This window comes from Schistocerca piceifrons, chromosome 2 (assembly GCF_021461385.2).
Source record: "Schistocerca piceifrons isolate TAMUIC-IGC-003096 chromosome 2, iqSchPice1.1, whole genome shotgun sequence".
Lineage (NCBI taxonomy): Eukaryota > Metazoa > Arthropoda > Insecta > Orthoptera > Acrididae > Schistocerca > Schistocerca piceifrons.
This window is the reverse complement of record NC_060139.1, coordinates 750,699,718-750,716,076: the sequence shown is the minus strand read 5'-3', so window position 1 is coordinate 750,716,076 and position 16,359 is coordinate 750,699,718. Positions and strand designations below refer to the sequence as shown.

Below are 16,359 nucleotides of genomic sequence, written 5' to 3'. Positions count from 1 at the left end.
CACACAGTTTTAATCTGCCAGGAAGTTTCATATAAGCACACAATCCACTGCAGAGTGAAAATCTCATTCTGGGAACTATTGAAGTTGTTCACATTGGTCTGAGGAATACACTGTGCAGCTGTGTAGTGGAGGGTGTCACATTTTAGCATAGCTATTCATAGAGGCAGACAGAAGGGTTATGATTTTCCAACTGCAGTTAGCAACATGACAAATTTTTATTCCATGCAGAGAAATGGCCATACATTTTTATGTTAATATTTGGTGTTTAGTACATTATTGTGAAGTGTGCTGGTCGATGTCAGGCAGTAATATTGGTACTTCTGTATTCTAGCCAATGTCTTAATGCTTATAATAAAGGAAATGACTGTTTTATGTGGGTAATTATTCCTGTGTTACATAATTGAAAATACTGAACTGTTATTCACCATGTGAACTTCATAATAACTGAATGTCTAGTTTATGCCAAGAAAAATTTTTTAGCAGAGGTAGTGCTAACTGTTCAGGATATCTCCACGGATACATTACTGCCCATTAAAATTTTAAACTCTCTGAAGAAATCACACAAAATCGTTTAAATTTAGTGTAGCTAACTCTTATAGTAGCAAAAAATAAGTGATTTTTAATATCTGTACATGGTGGCTGTCCTACGAGTCGTCATGCACATTTATCTGGCATTTGAGCAGATATTTGCAGTTTCATTTTAGCATTGTGTAGATGGAGTCAGCTTCAACAATTACTGCTGGTTATGTTTTTCATGCGACGGCCAGTGTCGATGTAAAGCATTGGTTTGTTTCCCATTACAAGCAAATTAGTTTTAAAATGGAATTTTACATGCCCATTTGATAGAGCTCTCCCAGATTAGTCTTGTGTGATACTTGTTTTATCACTGTGTTAACAGGAATAGTAAAACTTGAAGAAAAGCAATACTCTGGCAGTGACAGCATTGTCCTGGCCTGTGCCTGTGCTGATGCTACTGCCAAGCATGCAGCACTGCTTAGCTGCTGCTGGATTGCTGTTTATTCTCCATGTTTTACTGTTCCTGTTAATACATATCAATCAAACAAATATTGTAAGAGGCTAATGTGGGAGCACTCTATTGAAAGGGCTAGTAAAATTCTGATTTAAAAATATTTTTGTTTTTAATGGGAAACGAAGTAACATTTTCTGTTATATTGGGCATTGCACGAAAGACGTGACAAGCAGTAATTGTTTGGGCTTGAATCTTGAAATTGGTTGAACCAGTGGTGAAGAGCTTTGTTGTTGGGTGCATTTTGTCCTGGACAGGTTTCCCAAAAGCGACACTGCATATTAACAATTTATTTAAACTAAGCATACCAAAGAACACTGTGCCATCTTTTGCACAGTCAGCATTGTGCTGGCATGTGAGTCAAAGTGGTGACATGCCAATGGGCAACTCTTTTACGCATGTTAAGGTCAACATTTGGCCCCATATGACATGATAAACAAAACTTAGTTATTTTATCTTCACTTGAACAGCTTTTCAGTACCACCTGTTCAAAATCACGGCATTCTTTTTGGAACATAAAACACACACACACACACACACACACACAAAAGCTAAGGGCTCCTCTACTTTGTGGCTTCACTCAGTCTCTGATAGTGTACCAGAGCCAAGAATTGTTCAATTGGCAACATATCAAGGAAGTGGAATTTGAATTATAGAGAAAACATTGTGAATATTTCTTTAAATATTTGGATGAGCATCCTTTCTTTGAAATGCAGCTTGGTGGTGGAATGCTATCAATTTGAACTCAGCCGTTGCCAAGCAATACTGATGAATGCTTAGAATACTTGGGAAATGTTCTCTATGAGATAATATTCACATCTCTAGCATTTCACACTTTCTTAAGAAACACTGTAGTTGAAATTGAAGTAAGACAATCATAAAAGACAATTTCTAGCTAATTAACATGCTACTGTGTGTGCTCATAACTCCATTATAGCCAGTTATCCTGTGAAAAGAGTGCTTCCGCAGCCCGCAGCACAGCATCCTCCAACAAACTATGAATGAAGCAAGATAACTTTTATGGCATTGATTCAGTAGTGTACTAAAACCAGAAATAGTAGTTATGTGATCCATCACTGCCATGCAGATAGAATGAGTGTCATATCATACCCACGTCTTCATCTACTGCCAAATTTAAAACTCACCATTTTCCCTTCATCCCATTTGTTGTGTGTGTTATCATTGTAGCAGCATTGCTGGATTTCTTTGATACAGAAGACCATCTTCATTAATTCCTGTGCTTATCTCCATTCAAACTCGACAGGTTTGTCATTTGGCTCATTTTATAGGTTGACATAGTACAGTGATCTTTTGTGCAGGGAGAAAAATGCCTTGAATTACAGAAATAGTAAATGCGTGTTAATGTCTTTGCATTGTGAGAAGATGTGTAAGACTGACAAAAAGACACAGGCTGTTGATAAAGGTGCGCCTCCATGGCGGAGTGGTCAGTGTAGATGGCTGCCGTGTGGAGGACTAAGGTTCAATTCATGGAGCTGCCAAGGATTTTATTTTTATTTGTTTACTTTTTGGGATTACTGATATGGGGTACACTAAGCCTTATGATGATAATTAAGGAACCACTTGACTGAGAGGTAGTGGTTCCATAGTCTAGAAAGTCTGCAATACAGCCTCCTCTGCAGAAAGTACAGGCTCTGTCCTTAATTGACCACTTGACTGCGAGTGGCGGGTCAGTGGTAGATCTAGGCTTCCTGTATAGGGAGGATGTGCACCAGGAAGGACTCAGGGTGTTGTACCGATCCCCATAATCGCCAAGTTTGAGTTGCTCTCTCTCACTGAAACTGAAACAGAGTCAGTGGGACTCACTTCACCTGTTTTGGAGAAACTGTTTTGTCTGGTGTCAAGAGGAGGCAAACACTAAAGGATAGGGATCTTATTAATCATTGGTAGTTCAAATGTATGGCAAATGATGGTACCCCATAGGGAAATGGCAGCAAGGGACAGGAAATGACACCAGGTGCACTTAGTGTGTATGCCTGGGAGCCTCATTCAACATGTTGAAGAGGCTATTCCAGCAGCCATTGTGGGAACAGGGTGCAACCAAATGCAGATAGTGGCACGCGTTGGAACAAGTGATGCATGTCATCTGAGCTCCGAGGTCATATTTGGGTCATTTCAGTGACTGGCAGAGAAGGTTGAGATAACCATGATCCCCAGAAATGATTATGTCCCTGTGGTTCTGAGTTGAGTGGAAGGACTGAACCAGAGACTTTGAAGGTTCTGTGACAAGCTAGGCTGCAACTTTCTGCACTTGGCCTATAGGGTTGAGAACTGAAGGACCCCCTAAATAGATCAGGTGTGCACTGCACATAAGAGGCTGTTACCCAGGTAGCTGACTGTGTGTGGGGTGCACACAAGGGATTTTAAGATTAGGCAACTCTCCATCCAATCCAGATAATAACTGTAGAAAACCTAGAAGTATCAGTGTAAGAGAGAAAGAAATGTCTCCCACAGATGAGAATATTAAAATTGTAATAGTAAACTGCCAAAGCATTTGCAACAAAGTGCCAGAGCTTGAAGTGCTCATGGAAAGCAGTTAAGCCCACATAATACTTGGTACAGAAAGCTGTTTGAAACCTGAAACTGATAGCTGTGAGATTTTTGGAGAATAGTTAAATGTATATCAAAAGGATAGGCAAATAGAAAATGGAGGTGGTGCATTCGTCGCAGTAAACAAAAAACTCAAATCGATTGAAGTAGAAATTGAAGCTCCGTGTGAGGTTGTTTGGGCAAGACTCAGTATCAAGGGTGGGCACAAAAGGATAATTGGATCCTACTATCACTCATCAGACTCATCTCCTAATGTAACAGAAAACATTAGAGAAAATCTCACTTCACTCGTATGTAAGTTCCTCAATCATACTGTAATCATCGGTGGAGACCTTATTCATTCAACAATTAATTGAGAAAATTATAATTTTGTTAGTGGTGGACACTAACACTACCTAGAACAGATAGCTAGGAAACTGACTTATGATGGAAATATATTGTACCTACTGGCAACAAATACACCTGACCTCTTTGAGGACGTCTACATCGAAACTGGTATCAGTGACCATGACGCGGTTGTGGCAGCAGCGATTAATGCAGTACAAAGGACAACTAAAACAAGCAGAAATATACATGTATTCAGTAAACAAAGATGATGTGACTTACCAAACGAAAGCGCTGGCACGTCGATAGACACACAAACATACACACAAAATTCAAGCTTTTGCAACAAACTGTTGCCTCATCAGGAAAGAGGGAAGGACGAAAGGACAAGCAGACATTGATGTCTGCTTGTGTCTGTATATGTGTGGATGGATATGTGTGTGTGTGCGCGAGTGTATACCCGTCCTTTTTTCCCCCTAAGGTAAGTCTTTCCGCTCCCGGGATTGGAATGACTCCTTACCCTCTCCCTTAAAACCCACATCCTTTCGTTCTTCCCTCTCCTTCCCTCTTTCCTGATGAGGCAACAGTTTGTTGCGAAAGCTTGAATTTTGTGTGTAGGTTTGTGTTTGTTTGTGTGTCTATCGACATGCCAGCGCTTTCGTTTGGTAAGTCACATCATCTTTGTTTTTAGATATATTTTTCCCATGTGGAATGTTTCCCTCTATTAATTCATGTATTCAGTAAAGTAGATAAAAAATTAGTAGTGCCATATTTCAATCAGGAACTTGAAACTTTCAGCACAGGGCAGGAGCATGTAGAGGAATTATGACTCAAATTTAAAATAATAGTTGGCCATGCATTGGATAGATATGTACCCAGTAGAACAGTTTGTAATGAGAGGGAACCTCCATGGTATACAGTCACTGTAAAGAAATGTCTAAAGAAATAGAGATTGCTACATAATAGGTGTAAAACAAAGTGTAGGGATGCAGATAGGGAGATGCTGAATGAAACGCATTTGGCTGTCAAGAGAGCATGTGTGCTTCCATCAATGATCACCACAATAGAATATTGTCAAATGATGTTTTACAGAACCCAAAGAATTTCTGATCATATGTGAAGGATGTCAGTGAAATCAAAGTTAGTGAGCAGTTCCTAGCAAATGAGACAGGAAGTGAAATTGAGGATAGCGAAGCAAAAGCTGAAATGCTTAAATCTGTTTCAAATGTTCCTTTACAAAAGAAAACCTGGGAGAACTGCCCCAATTTAATCCTAATACCACTGAAAAGATGAAAGAAATAAGTATTAGTGTGAGTAGTGTTGAGAAGCAGTGGAAATCGTTAAAATTGAACAAAGCTCCAGAACCTGATGTTGCCCCTGTCAGATTGTATTCTGAATTTTCAGCTCTTCTAACTATAATCTATTGTAGATCCCTTGAACACAAAACCATGCCCAGTACTTGGAAAAACACTGGTCACATCCTGCCACAAGAAGGCTAGTAGAAGTAATCCACAAAACTACTATCCAATATCCTTGACATTGATTTGGCGTAGAATTTTAGAACATATTCTGAGCTCAAACATAATGAGGTATCTTGAATAGAATGGCCTCCTCAATGCCAGCCAGCATGGATTTTGAAAACATCAGTCATGTGAAACCCAACTCGCACTTTTCTCACACGACAGACTGAAAGCTTTGGATCGAGGCAATCAGGTAGATGCAGTATTTCTCAATTTCAAAAAAGCATTTGTACCACACCTGTGCTTATTGTCAAAATTACAATTATATGAGGCATCAAGTGCAGCTTGTGACTGGATTGTGGACTTTTTTGGTAGGGAGGACGCAGCATGCTATCTTGGATGGAGTCATCATCAGATGTAGAAGTAACTTCAGGTGTACCCCATGGAAGTGTGGTGGGACCCTTCCTGTTCAAGTTGTATATTAATGATCTTGCAGACAGTATTAATAGTAACATCATGCTTTTTGCAGATGATGTGGTTATCTATAATGAAATACTCTCTGAAGGAAGCAGCATAAATATTCAGTCGGATGTTGATAAGATTTCAAAGTTGTGCAAGGTTTGGCATCTTGCTTTAAATGTCCATAAATTAAAATAGTGCACTCAAAAAAGGAAAAAAAATGTAGTGTACTATAACTATAATATCAATGAGTCACTGTTGGAATTGCCCAACTCATACAAATACCTGAATGTAACACTTTGTAGGGATATGAAATGGAGTGATCACATAGGTTCAGTCATGGGTAAAGCAGGTGGTAGACTTGTTTATTCATAGAATACTAGGAAAGTACAACCAGTCTACAAAGGAGTTTGCTTACAAATCGCTCGTCTGACTGGCCGTAGAATATTGTTCAGGTGTGTGGGATACATACCAAATGGGACTAACAGGGGATATTGGAACGTATACAGAGAAGGGCAGCACAAATGGTCAGAGGTTTGTTTAATCCATAGGGGAGTTGTCACAGAGATACTGAAGCAACTGAAGTTGAAAACTCTTGAATATATACATAATCTGTCTGGAGAAAGTCTGTTCACAAAGTTTCAAGAACAAACTTTAAATGATGACACTAGGAATGTACTACCACCCCCTGTGTATCACTCACATAGGTATCTTAAGTATAAAATTAGAATAATTACTGTAAGCAAAGAAGCATTCGAAAAAAGATTCTTGCTGCACTCCATATGTGAATGGAACTGGATGGTACGATGAGACATACCCTCTGCCATGCACCTCACAATGGTTTGCAAAGTGCACATGTAGATGTAGAAAGAGGGAACAGGGAGGATGGGAGGCACGAAAAAGAAACACAGTAGACTCACTAAGGGCGTAATATTATATGATGGGAGAAAGTGTGGGGGGCTGGGGAAAGAGATAACTACAATATTTGGATAGTCGAGGAATGATGTAGAAAATGACAGGAAGGAAAACTAATGGAATGGAAGGAGTAGTATGGGGACTAGCAGAGGCTTGGACCTGGGAGATGGCAAAAACAAAGGATATGTTGGAGGGAAAGTCTCCATTTACATAGTTCAGAGGAGCTTGTGCCTGTTGGGAAGGGGGAGATGAAGATCCAGATATGGCAAGAGTACTGCAGCACATTCTGAAGTCTGTGGTGTTCAACAACTGAAAGTTTGAGTTTGCGGTTAGTCACACTTTGGCTGTGGTCATTTGTGTGATTAGACAGCTGATTAGTTGTCATCTCTTCATAGAATTCTGCTCGGTAATTTCAGCATAGCTGATATGTAACTTGGTTGCTTTCACACATGGGGCTGGTGGGCAGCTGACCCATAACATATTGTATGTATTGTATTCCAGTGGCCTTGCACTTTGGACAGGTGCCTGTGCCCCATAGGGCATCATTGGAAGAGCAGGTTGTATAGAATAATAATGGTTTCCAACAAGGTTGCAGTAGATGTCAGCTGGGTATATTGAGCTGATGTTACAGATGGGTCATCCACAAGGGACAGACCCATATGGTTTAAGAATGGATGGTTGTCATAGAACTTGGACACTGCATAGATAGGGTGGACAATAGAATACTATGATGGGAGATAAGTGAAGCCTTGCCGGACAATGTGTCCTGTGTGGTAAAGGAGTAATTGTGAATGATGCAGCAATAGGCTTGTTGATGGCACAGGGGGAGAGGTTATGGGAAATTCGTCTCTGGACTAACTGGATGGGATACTGTCTGTCTGGAAAGCTTCTGGAAGAATAATTGTCATATTTGCCAACTTTATGCTTTGCAATGCAGATGCTGAGGCTGTAGGGTAGGGACTTTTTAATGTGGAACAGATTGTGGATGAAAAACCAGGTGCTGTCCTTCCCACTGATCCACATCAAGAAGATTGTCAGTGTGTGTAAACCAGGCAACACAATTTTTTTTTTTTTTTTAATTGGTGTTGAAGGAGAAATAATTATGGGTCAGAATGTAGATGACCAAAAGGACTAGGAATGTGGTGGTGGTTCGATATTTGGAGGGTACTTAAAATGATAGTGTTCCATGGGAGTAGGATCATGAGCATAGGGTAACTTAATAGTTAGTATCATTCAAGAGCTGTTACATATTTCTTGTGTCACTCAAAAATCAGCTCAGTTGAGTGGTTGTCTTGCCTCATTATTGTTTATTGTTTCCATCATGGTATTTCTGTTGTTATAATATTTGTGGTTTGTCTAGTATTCTCAGTTGTCAGTGTGTGTCTGTCCTGCTAAATATGCATTTTGTCCTGGAGAAAGTAATGTCTGTTCTTGGTTGTAATACAAAGTACATTATAAAGTGGATGAAATGGTAGTACTTTTTAAGATAAAGTGTATACTTTCCTGCCCGCATAGCTGTGCGTGTTAAAGTGCCCACTTTCGGGGTGGTGAGGTATGCTGCCCATGCATTTGAATGCGCCTGGTGAATTAACGACAAGGGGCGGTGTGCCAGTCAGTGTGGAAGTGATTTTTCTGGCAATTTCCCACATCCCACTAGGTGAATACTGGGCTGGTATCCATTTCCCATCCCAGATGCATCAACAAAAACATTTAGAAAACTGTCTCATACTTGCATGCAGAATTTACTTTGGATGTAGACAGATGGGATACACTGATTCCATCATGGAGGGGAGTATAGGAGACTGATGACTTTAGGTGTTTGGTCTCCTTAAACAAATAATCATTATCAACAACAGAAAGTATACTTTTTTTACTGTTTATTATGTGTTCCTTTCTGAGAAGAGATTATACAAAGGAAAAAGATAAATTTCATCTAAAAAGAAAAGTTAGTGATATATTACATGCTTCCTTTTATTTCTTTTAATCATAACTGCAGAACGTGATAACAACCATTACTAGTCTCTGCTATACACTCACCACCTGAATCTATTTACCATATGTGACATATGGATTCTGGAGATATGTAGTTGGAACTGGTAATGTTCGTAATAATATTCTGCTGTTATGACAAAAAAAGAAAGAAGTAGAATTGCTTATGCAATGGCTTGGTATTGAAATGACACTTTAATCAATGACCCGTCTTCACCCTTCAAAGTATGTAAAACCTTGTGCTCTAGTCACGATATTTTTATGAGATTAGTTTAGAGGATTGCGCTTTGCTAAACATAATTATTTAACTAACAATAAGAAGTTGTGGGTTTGCTGATCAATGCGATATTATCTGCACCTTGTTATTACGACCTTCATACAGTTTAACATTTAAATGTTCTCTGTATTTTATTTCCTAAGCATTACATACTTTAAAAGAAGTAAATTTAGTTGACAAATGTGTAGAGTATTTACTTCAGATTTTAATACAGTTGTTTGAAAATATATTCCTGTATCCTCTATGTTTTGCTTCCTGTAATTCATTTATAATGCTCATAAGCTCGTGTTGTATTTTCCTTAGTGATTTAAAAATTAAATTCTAGTGCAAAGCCTGGAATGCTCGCTGATGTAAAGAACAGGTTCCTTTTTTTTTTTTATTTATTTATTTTTTTTTAAATAAGAATAATTAAATAAAATCCCTAGTGTTGATGTGGAACTTAATTGTAGGCTATACTAATCTTTAGATTCCACATTTTAACTTTTGTGGCAACCTGAACAGAATACCATGCTTTCTAAGATATTTAATGTGTGTGGATAGTCTGTAAACAAAATATAAATGTACCATTAATCGCTCCAGAAAAAATGTGACGATATGCGCAATAACCTTTCAGCACTGACACACAGCATGAATTCACTTATTCTCAGGTTATATTAAATGACATTACTCGTATCATAACAAAATTGTGCACATATGTGGTTTTTATTTTTCTCATGTATTCCAAACAGAGTTTATAAAAGTAGTCTAAATTTCATTTATCTTGACTTTCAGTTAGCTAAACCTTTGTGTTTGGACATGTGGGATGATTGTGACCTGGTAAGGAAGCTTTGATATATTAATTTTTTTTCTTTTGACTTGGGCTCAGATTTCAGCCAGAGTATATTTTAAGAATATTGTTATGAGTTATTTGTTATTTGGATTCTTTTTCAGGAAGAGTAAAATATTAATTTTAGGTAGAAGAGCTTTCTTCTACTTTAATGACAAATTGAAGTGAGTTGTACTTGCCATTGTCACTCAGATATGTAAATCGGAAGTTGGTTGTCAACCTAGATTCTAAGCAGTGTTTCCAGGATGACATTTCAGACATGGGAAAATGAGTTTGCGTAACCAATTTATGGCTATTAAAACTGATACATGTTAAAAGTCTGCTGTTATCAAAGTCATATAAACTGCACAGAAGATTGACAGTGTTTAAATCTAGCTTTGAAGCTTTGGGATGAAGAGAACATGGAAGAGAAACTACGTGTATGTGTGTGTGTGCGCGCGTGTTGTGACATTAGAGGAAGACAGTACCCTCTATAATCCCCAGCTTGATATTGAGATTACATAAAAGTACTGCATCACCGCCAGCACATGCTGCTGCTTGTGCTACATTTGGATGAATATATCTTGAATGTTTGTTTTTGGAATGCCCACCCATCTAAATTCAACCTCTTGGTAAAATACCTCATTCATTCGAACTGAGCAACTTTGAGGATACTGTTATTGTTTTACTGAGAACCAATGTGTCTTCAGTTGACATCAGATCTTGTGAAGGGACAGACTAAGAATAAAATAGACCATGGTTTTCATGTGATAGTTGTTCAGTGTTCCATTCTATATTGGAAAACTCCTAGTAGCTCTTCCTACTTTCTGAACTTCACAGAGGTTCTCATATGGTTGCTACTCCAACAACATATGTAGGAGAACTTCATATAGCTTAGAAAGTAGAAGAGATGTATTAGCAGCTGAAAACTGTGAGATGTGCTTGAATAGTTTAATTAGTTAGAGCATTGACCATGAAAACCAGAGATCTGACATAGAGTTCTGATGTGAAACACATTTTGAAACTGTCAGGCAATTTCATAATACAATATCATACATAGAAGAGACCAGTATCCAGATATGCCTGTTCCACACAAAGACAGATGAATAGTTATTCTTTTCAAGATTTTGAACTGATGGACTGTAGGGCAACACATTAGCTTAGAATGCGCTGTTGTTCTTAAAAGTATATGATGATATGCACCAGTGTGTTAATGAGGTTGTCAACACTCTTTGTACTGCAAATCTAGTCGTCCACAGCCCACCATTAAAATTTCCCAAACATTATGATTTAAATTCAGTGGAAACATGAACTCTGTAGAAGAATATTACGCTGTCTCTTTGTTCCGAATTCTCTGTGTTTTCACATTTACACACAGTGTAATGATTTCTGTATTCTTGAAGAACAACAAAGTGGTGTCGTCTCAACTCTTTAGTTGACATACTCTGGGTAAGTTTTCCCACAGAACGTAACTGTTCTTTGATCACTTTCAAATAGCTTTGGCTTCCAAACAAGCAAGGTTTGAGAGCCATCCCATAGTGTACTTGAAGCACAGTGAGAGTCTTTGGGAAGATCTACTCATTACTTCAACTGAAGAACTGACACCACACCAAAAAGATGTGCCTCCTCTGCATTGACAGTGTCCTGACCACTGTAGTGGTGGCACAGGGACTGAGGACCACAGGTCATATCTGAACCACACACTTCTCTCCCCACCTCACTTGTGGAGCTCACAAAGGTACCATGGATGCTAGATCGACAGCAAGAGGGAGGGGCTATATAAAATAATGCCCATGGAAGAAAGTCGTCATAACCACCTGAAGACAGCAACAAGTTAGCTTTCTGAAATATCACACCATTTGAGTGACATGACTCAACTGAATACCTGAAAAGAGTTCAAAAAAGTTTAAAGTATATTGCAGTGACCACGAGCAGAGAATGTGGCATGATAAACTGGTTGACCATTTCTCACCATGCAGTAATCACTTGTTACTTTTCCTTTTTAAATTTGCAGCCTCAATAACTAAGCATTACAGATCTTGTAGAGTGGTAGGCATAGATAGTACAAACAATTTACTGTTTATATACTTTTACGGATAAAAACTGTGTGGTACTAGAAAGTCTCTGATGATGAACATGATTTCCTTCACCACTTACAACCCTCTGTGGTGTTCAGGTAAAACTGGATGTCATTTTGAACAATGAAGTCATCCAGCATGAACTTATTCACATCATCTTGAGCTGAGGGGGACCCACTATTTTCTTGTGTGTAAAGACAATATTATCCATCTTAGTTTCCTCCATGCAAAGAAGAGACCATAAACTTTATGTACAGAAATATTACTGGAAACATTAACCTTTGGTAAGTCTGCTTCATGTTTAATGGCTACTAATAGGATTTCACACACCCAGATTCTAACATTATGGCACTACATTTTATCAGACAAGTGAAATGTCTCATTTGAGGGAAAAAAGTTAAGAAAAACGTGCCTGTTAGATGTCATTTAGAACAGTACCAATAGTGTCTTCAAAAGCTGTAGCTTCTGTGGCAGTTTTGTGCTGCTTATGTTTCAGGACATGCCACTCTGTTGATTAAGGAGTGCCAAGCTTATTGTGTGCCTTTGTTGCAGCTTTCCTAAAGCTTATTGATGATGTATGCTTTTCCATTTACATATACAACTATCTTTTACAGATTTTCAGTGCCACTCATAAATTTGTCTACAGTGCAGGAAATGGCCATTTGTTCTTGATTCATGTGGCCAAAGTTAATATATTGAATTGGTTTGGTATAATTGCCTTTATCATATAGAAAAGCAGCAGTGCAACTATGTAGACTATACAGAACATTGAACCTTGCATTATCCAATTATGTAGTAGTATTTCCATCTGACATTTGCTGACATTTGGCAAATGTCAAGTCAGTTAAGTGTTTCTCTTATGGTGTGACAGTTTTAATATCCATCATCTATATTGTTTGCTGTGTTGCTTAACATGATGAAGTGAGCATTGACTGGTCTCAGAGTTTGTGAGGATGGCATACCTTTTACTTATTGTGCATGGTCTCCTTCGAAATATTTGTTTCCACAATTGGTGCACTACTTCCAACACCATTTCCACTTCCGGAAATAGTCTTGGTATGCGACCTACTGGATTGCGTGAAGTGCCATCTGTGAAATTTCTTTTCTCTCATCTGTTGTTGCAGATCTTTGTCCTTTCAATGGGATTTTCAACTTTGGAAATAAAAAAAGTGTCATCATGAGTTACGATTCACTTCAGGAACATATCGTTCTCATTTGTGCAATCCAAAAGCCCATCACAGGTTGCAAGGCGAAGGTCTTTCTGGTCTTCACTCATTAGCCACAGGATGAACTTGGCGGCAACACGATGCATTCCAAGATGCTATCAGGGATTCATGACATGATGCAATTAAAATGTCACATTCCTTAGCAATCTCTTGAATTGCCAGTCTTCGATTGACTGCACAAATTCATCAATGTTCCCGATATGATGTCATCAGTAGCCATCGAAGAGCATCCTGAACGAGGGTCATCTTTAACTTCCGTCTGTCCATTTTTAAACAGTGTGCATCATTTGTAACACTGAGTACAGCATAAGCACACATCACTGTAGGCATCCTACATCGTTTGGTGTGCTACTGCAAAGATTTTCTTGGGTTCCACATAAAATTTAATGCAGCTAATGGCTCTTCAGCACTGCGTGATCAAATGTATCTGGACACCCTGCTGAAAATGACTTACAAGTTCATGGCCCCCTCCATCGGTGATGCTGGAATTCAATATGGTGTTGACCCACCTTTAGCTTTGATGACAGCTTCCACTCTCACAAGCATACATTCAGTCAGGTGCTGGAAGGTTTCTTGGGGAATGGCAGCCCATTCTTCAGAGTGCTGCACTGAGGAGAGGTATAGATGTCGGTAGGTGAGGTCTGGCACGAAGTCAGCTTTCCAAAACATCCCGAAGGTGTTCTATAGGATTCAGGTCAGGACTCTGTGCATGCATTATGAACAGGTGCTCAATCATGTTGATAGACGCAATCGCCAACCTGAATTGCTCTTCAACAGTGGGAATCAAGAAGGTGCTTAAAACATCAATGTAGGCCTGTGCTGTGATAGTGCCACGCAAAACAACAAGGGGTGCAAACCCACTCCATGAAAAACATGAGCACACCAAAACACTACCATCTCCGAATTTTTACTGTTGACACTACACATGCTGGCAGATGACATTCACCAGGCATTTGCCGTGCCCACACCCTGCCATAAGATTGTCATGTTGTGTACCATGATTTGTCACTCCACACAACATTTTTCCACTATTCAATTGTCCAATGTTTACGCTCCTTGCACCAAGCGAGGCATCTTTTGGCATTTACCAGCGTGATGTGTGGCTTATGAGCAGCCACTCAACCGTGAAATCCAAGTTTTCTCACCTCCTGCCTAACTGTCATAATACTTGCAGTGGATCCTGATACAGTTTGGAATTCCTGCGTGATGGTCTGGATAGATGTCAGCCTATTACATATTAAGACCGTCTTCAACTGTCAGCGGTCTCTGTCAGTCAACAGCCGAGGTACCTGGCAGTAGGTGGCAGCACAATGCACCCAATACGAAAGACGTTTGGTTTCGGGGGTGTCCATATACTTTTGGTCACATAGTGTAACTCTGCCATCTTGGAATTCACAAACTGTGCGACACAATGTGCTACTCTATACAGCTCTGAACATTAACTAACAGGCATACAACAATGAAATTTCTTGCCGTTATGCATTAAACACAGACATGCAGCTATGCCAACTGTATTTCACTCGAACACACTATTGGCACAAAATTACGAATTTTCCAGAATTTTTTGAGCAGACCTCATATTGAAATTTCCTGGCAGATTAAAACTGTGTGCCCAACTGAGACTCGACCTCAGGTCCTTTGCCTTTCGCGGGCAAGTGCTCTACCGACTGAGCTACCCAAGCACGACTCATGACCCTTCCTCACAGCTTAACGTCCGCCAGTACCTCGGCTCCTACCTTCCAAACTTCATAGAAGTTCCTCATTGATCGTGTGATGTCACCTGAGGTTGGATATGAATGCATAAATGTGGGCCACAGACAGTGAAGAGAGTCCAGTTCTCCCTACCCCAGGGGTCATAATTATGAGGTGATAGGAGAATGGTGGCCACCCTATCACTTCCCTTTGAAACCAAGTATTTAATATTATTTGTTTGTGAATGAATTCCTGCTTACAGCAGCTGTCCCCCAGGGTTCACTACGATTATAGCCTGTCTCTGTTGAATTTAATAGTGCATGGGCAAATTTCTACCACTGATTTTAACACAGAGCTCCAGTTTAGCAAAACATTTCAGTCTAATAAGCCAATCAGCTCCTGATCAGGAAGAGGGTGAATTTGTTTGAAAGCTCAAGTTTAAATAATGTTGTGTGATTTGAGCACTGAGATAATTTAATAGATTAACATTGAATTTTTGTCCTTGGAGCAGAAACGGTGCCAGCTATTTGAAAACCTACTTTCAGTGAATCTTGTGTCTGCTCAATTATTGAAATTAAATTGAAAAATAGTAGAACTTAAGCTGATGGAAACATAAGGGCCTACATGAAAGCAGGTGTGCAATTTGGGATGTATAAAGTGCCAAAAGTACCATTAGCAGCTCAGACAAATAAACATAATGCCTCATTTTGATGTTTCATGCAGATAGGAGATGGCCTTTTTCTTACAAGCTCACAAGTAGAAAATCATTATCTGAAGTATTTCCGAATGAAACTGTAACCCAGCAGAGAAAGAAATAGCATTTACTTGCTAGATAATATCAGATCAGATTTATATATAAGCTTAAAGTCCCCTTGCTTTTGGAACAAGGAGCACTTTTTCCAGAGAAGTAGTTGTTGCTAAAGATGGAACTTTTAAAAAAGATTCTTGGTGACTTTCTTTTCTGAGTGATGAAAAATCTTTGTTAGCAGCAGGCAGGCACATCAAAAAGGGTGATAGTAGCTGTTCTTTCACATAATTTGTCAGACATTTATGAGGGAGTATGCATGCATTCACACACTGACTCCACCCCCCCCCCCCCCCCTCTCTCTCTCTCTCTCTCTCTCTCTCTCTCTCTCTCTCTCTCTCTCTCTCTCTCTCTCTCACACCCGCACACACACACACACACACACACACACACACACACACAAACACACACACACACACACACACACCAACCCCACACTTACTCCTGACCATGCAGCTCCATTGAAATTTGGGTATTTAAATGTCACAGGTTTGAGTGCCAGACTATGTGTCCAGTTGTTGGGTTTTAATCCTGTGTCACTCCTAGGATTGTTGTCCATCACTTACCTCTTCTCTCACCTCTGACAATGTTTGTTAATGTGAAAAAAGGTGAACTGCACTGTGATTCCGAGTCCTTGCTACAGTGTAACTCTTTGTAGTCCTCCTATAACTGGCTGGAATTGGTGTGTAAGTTGGTTTAAAGGTTGGAGGAAGGCACGGGCATACCACTTCCAA

The 16,359-nt window shown here is 39.4% G+C and overlaps 1 protein-coding gene across 2 annotated transcripts in view; it reads left to right on the top strand.

The window, feature by feature from the left end:
* LOC124775056 (serine/threonine-protein kinase mTOR) overlaps positions 1–16,359 on the top strand; it is a 269,759-nt gene that overhangs the window by 124,684 nt on the left and 128,716 nt on the right. Inside the window, exon 20 of one of the 2 annotated variants that reach the window (XM_047249846.1) lies at positions 9,791–9,835. The exons of the other annotated variant lie outside the window; for it this stretch is intronic. Coding sequence (XP_047105802.1) covers positions 9,791–9,835 — 45 coding nt within the window. The remainder of the gene's footprint in view (positions 1–9,790; positions 9,836–16,359) is intronic. 2 annotated transcript variants of the gene reach the window in all.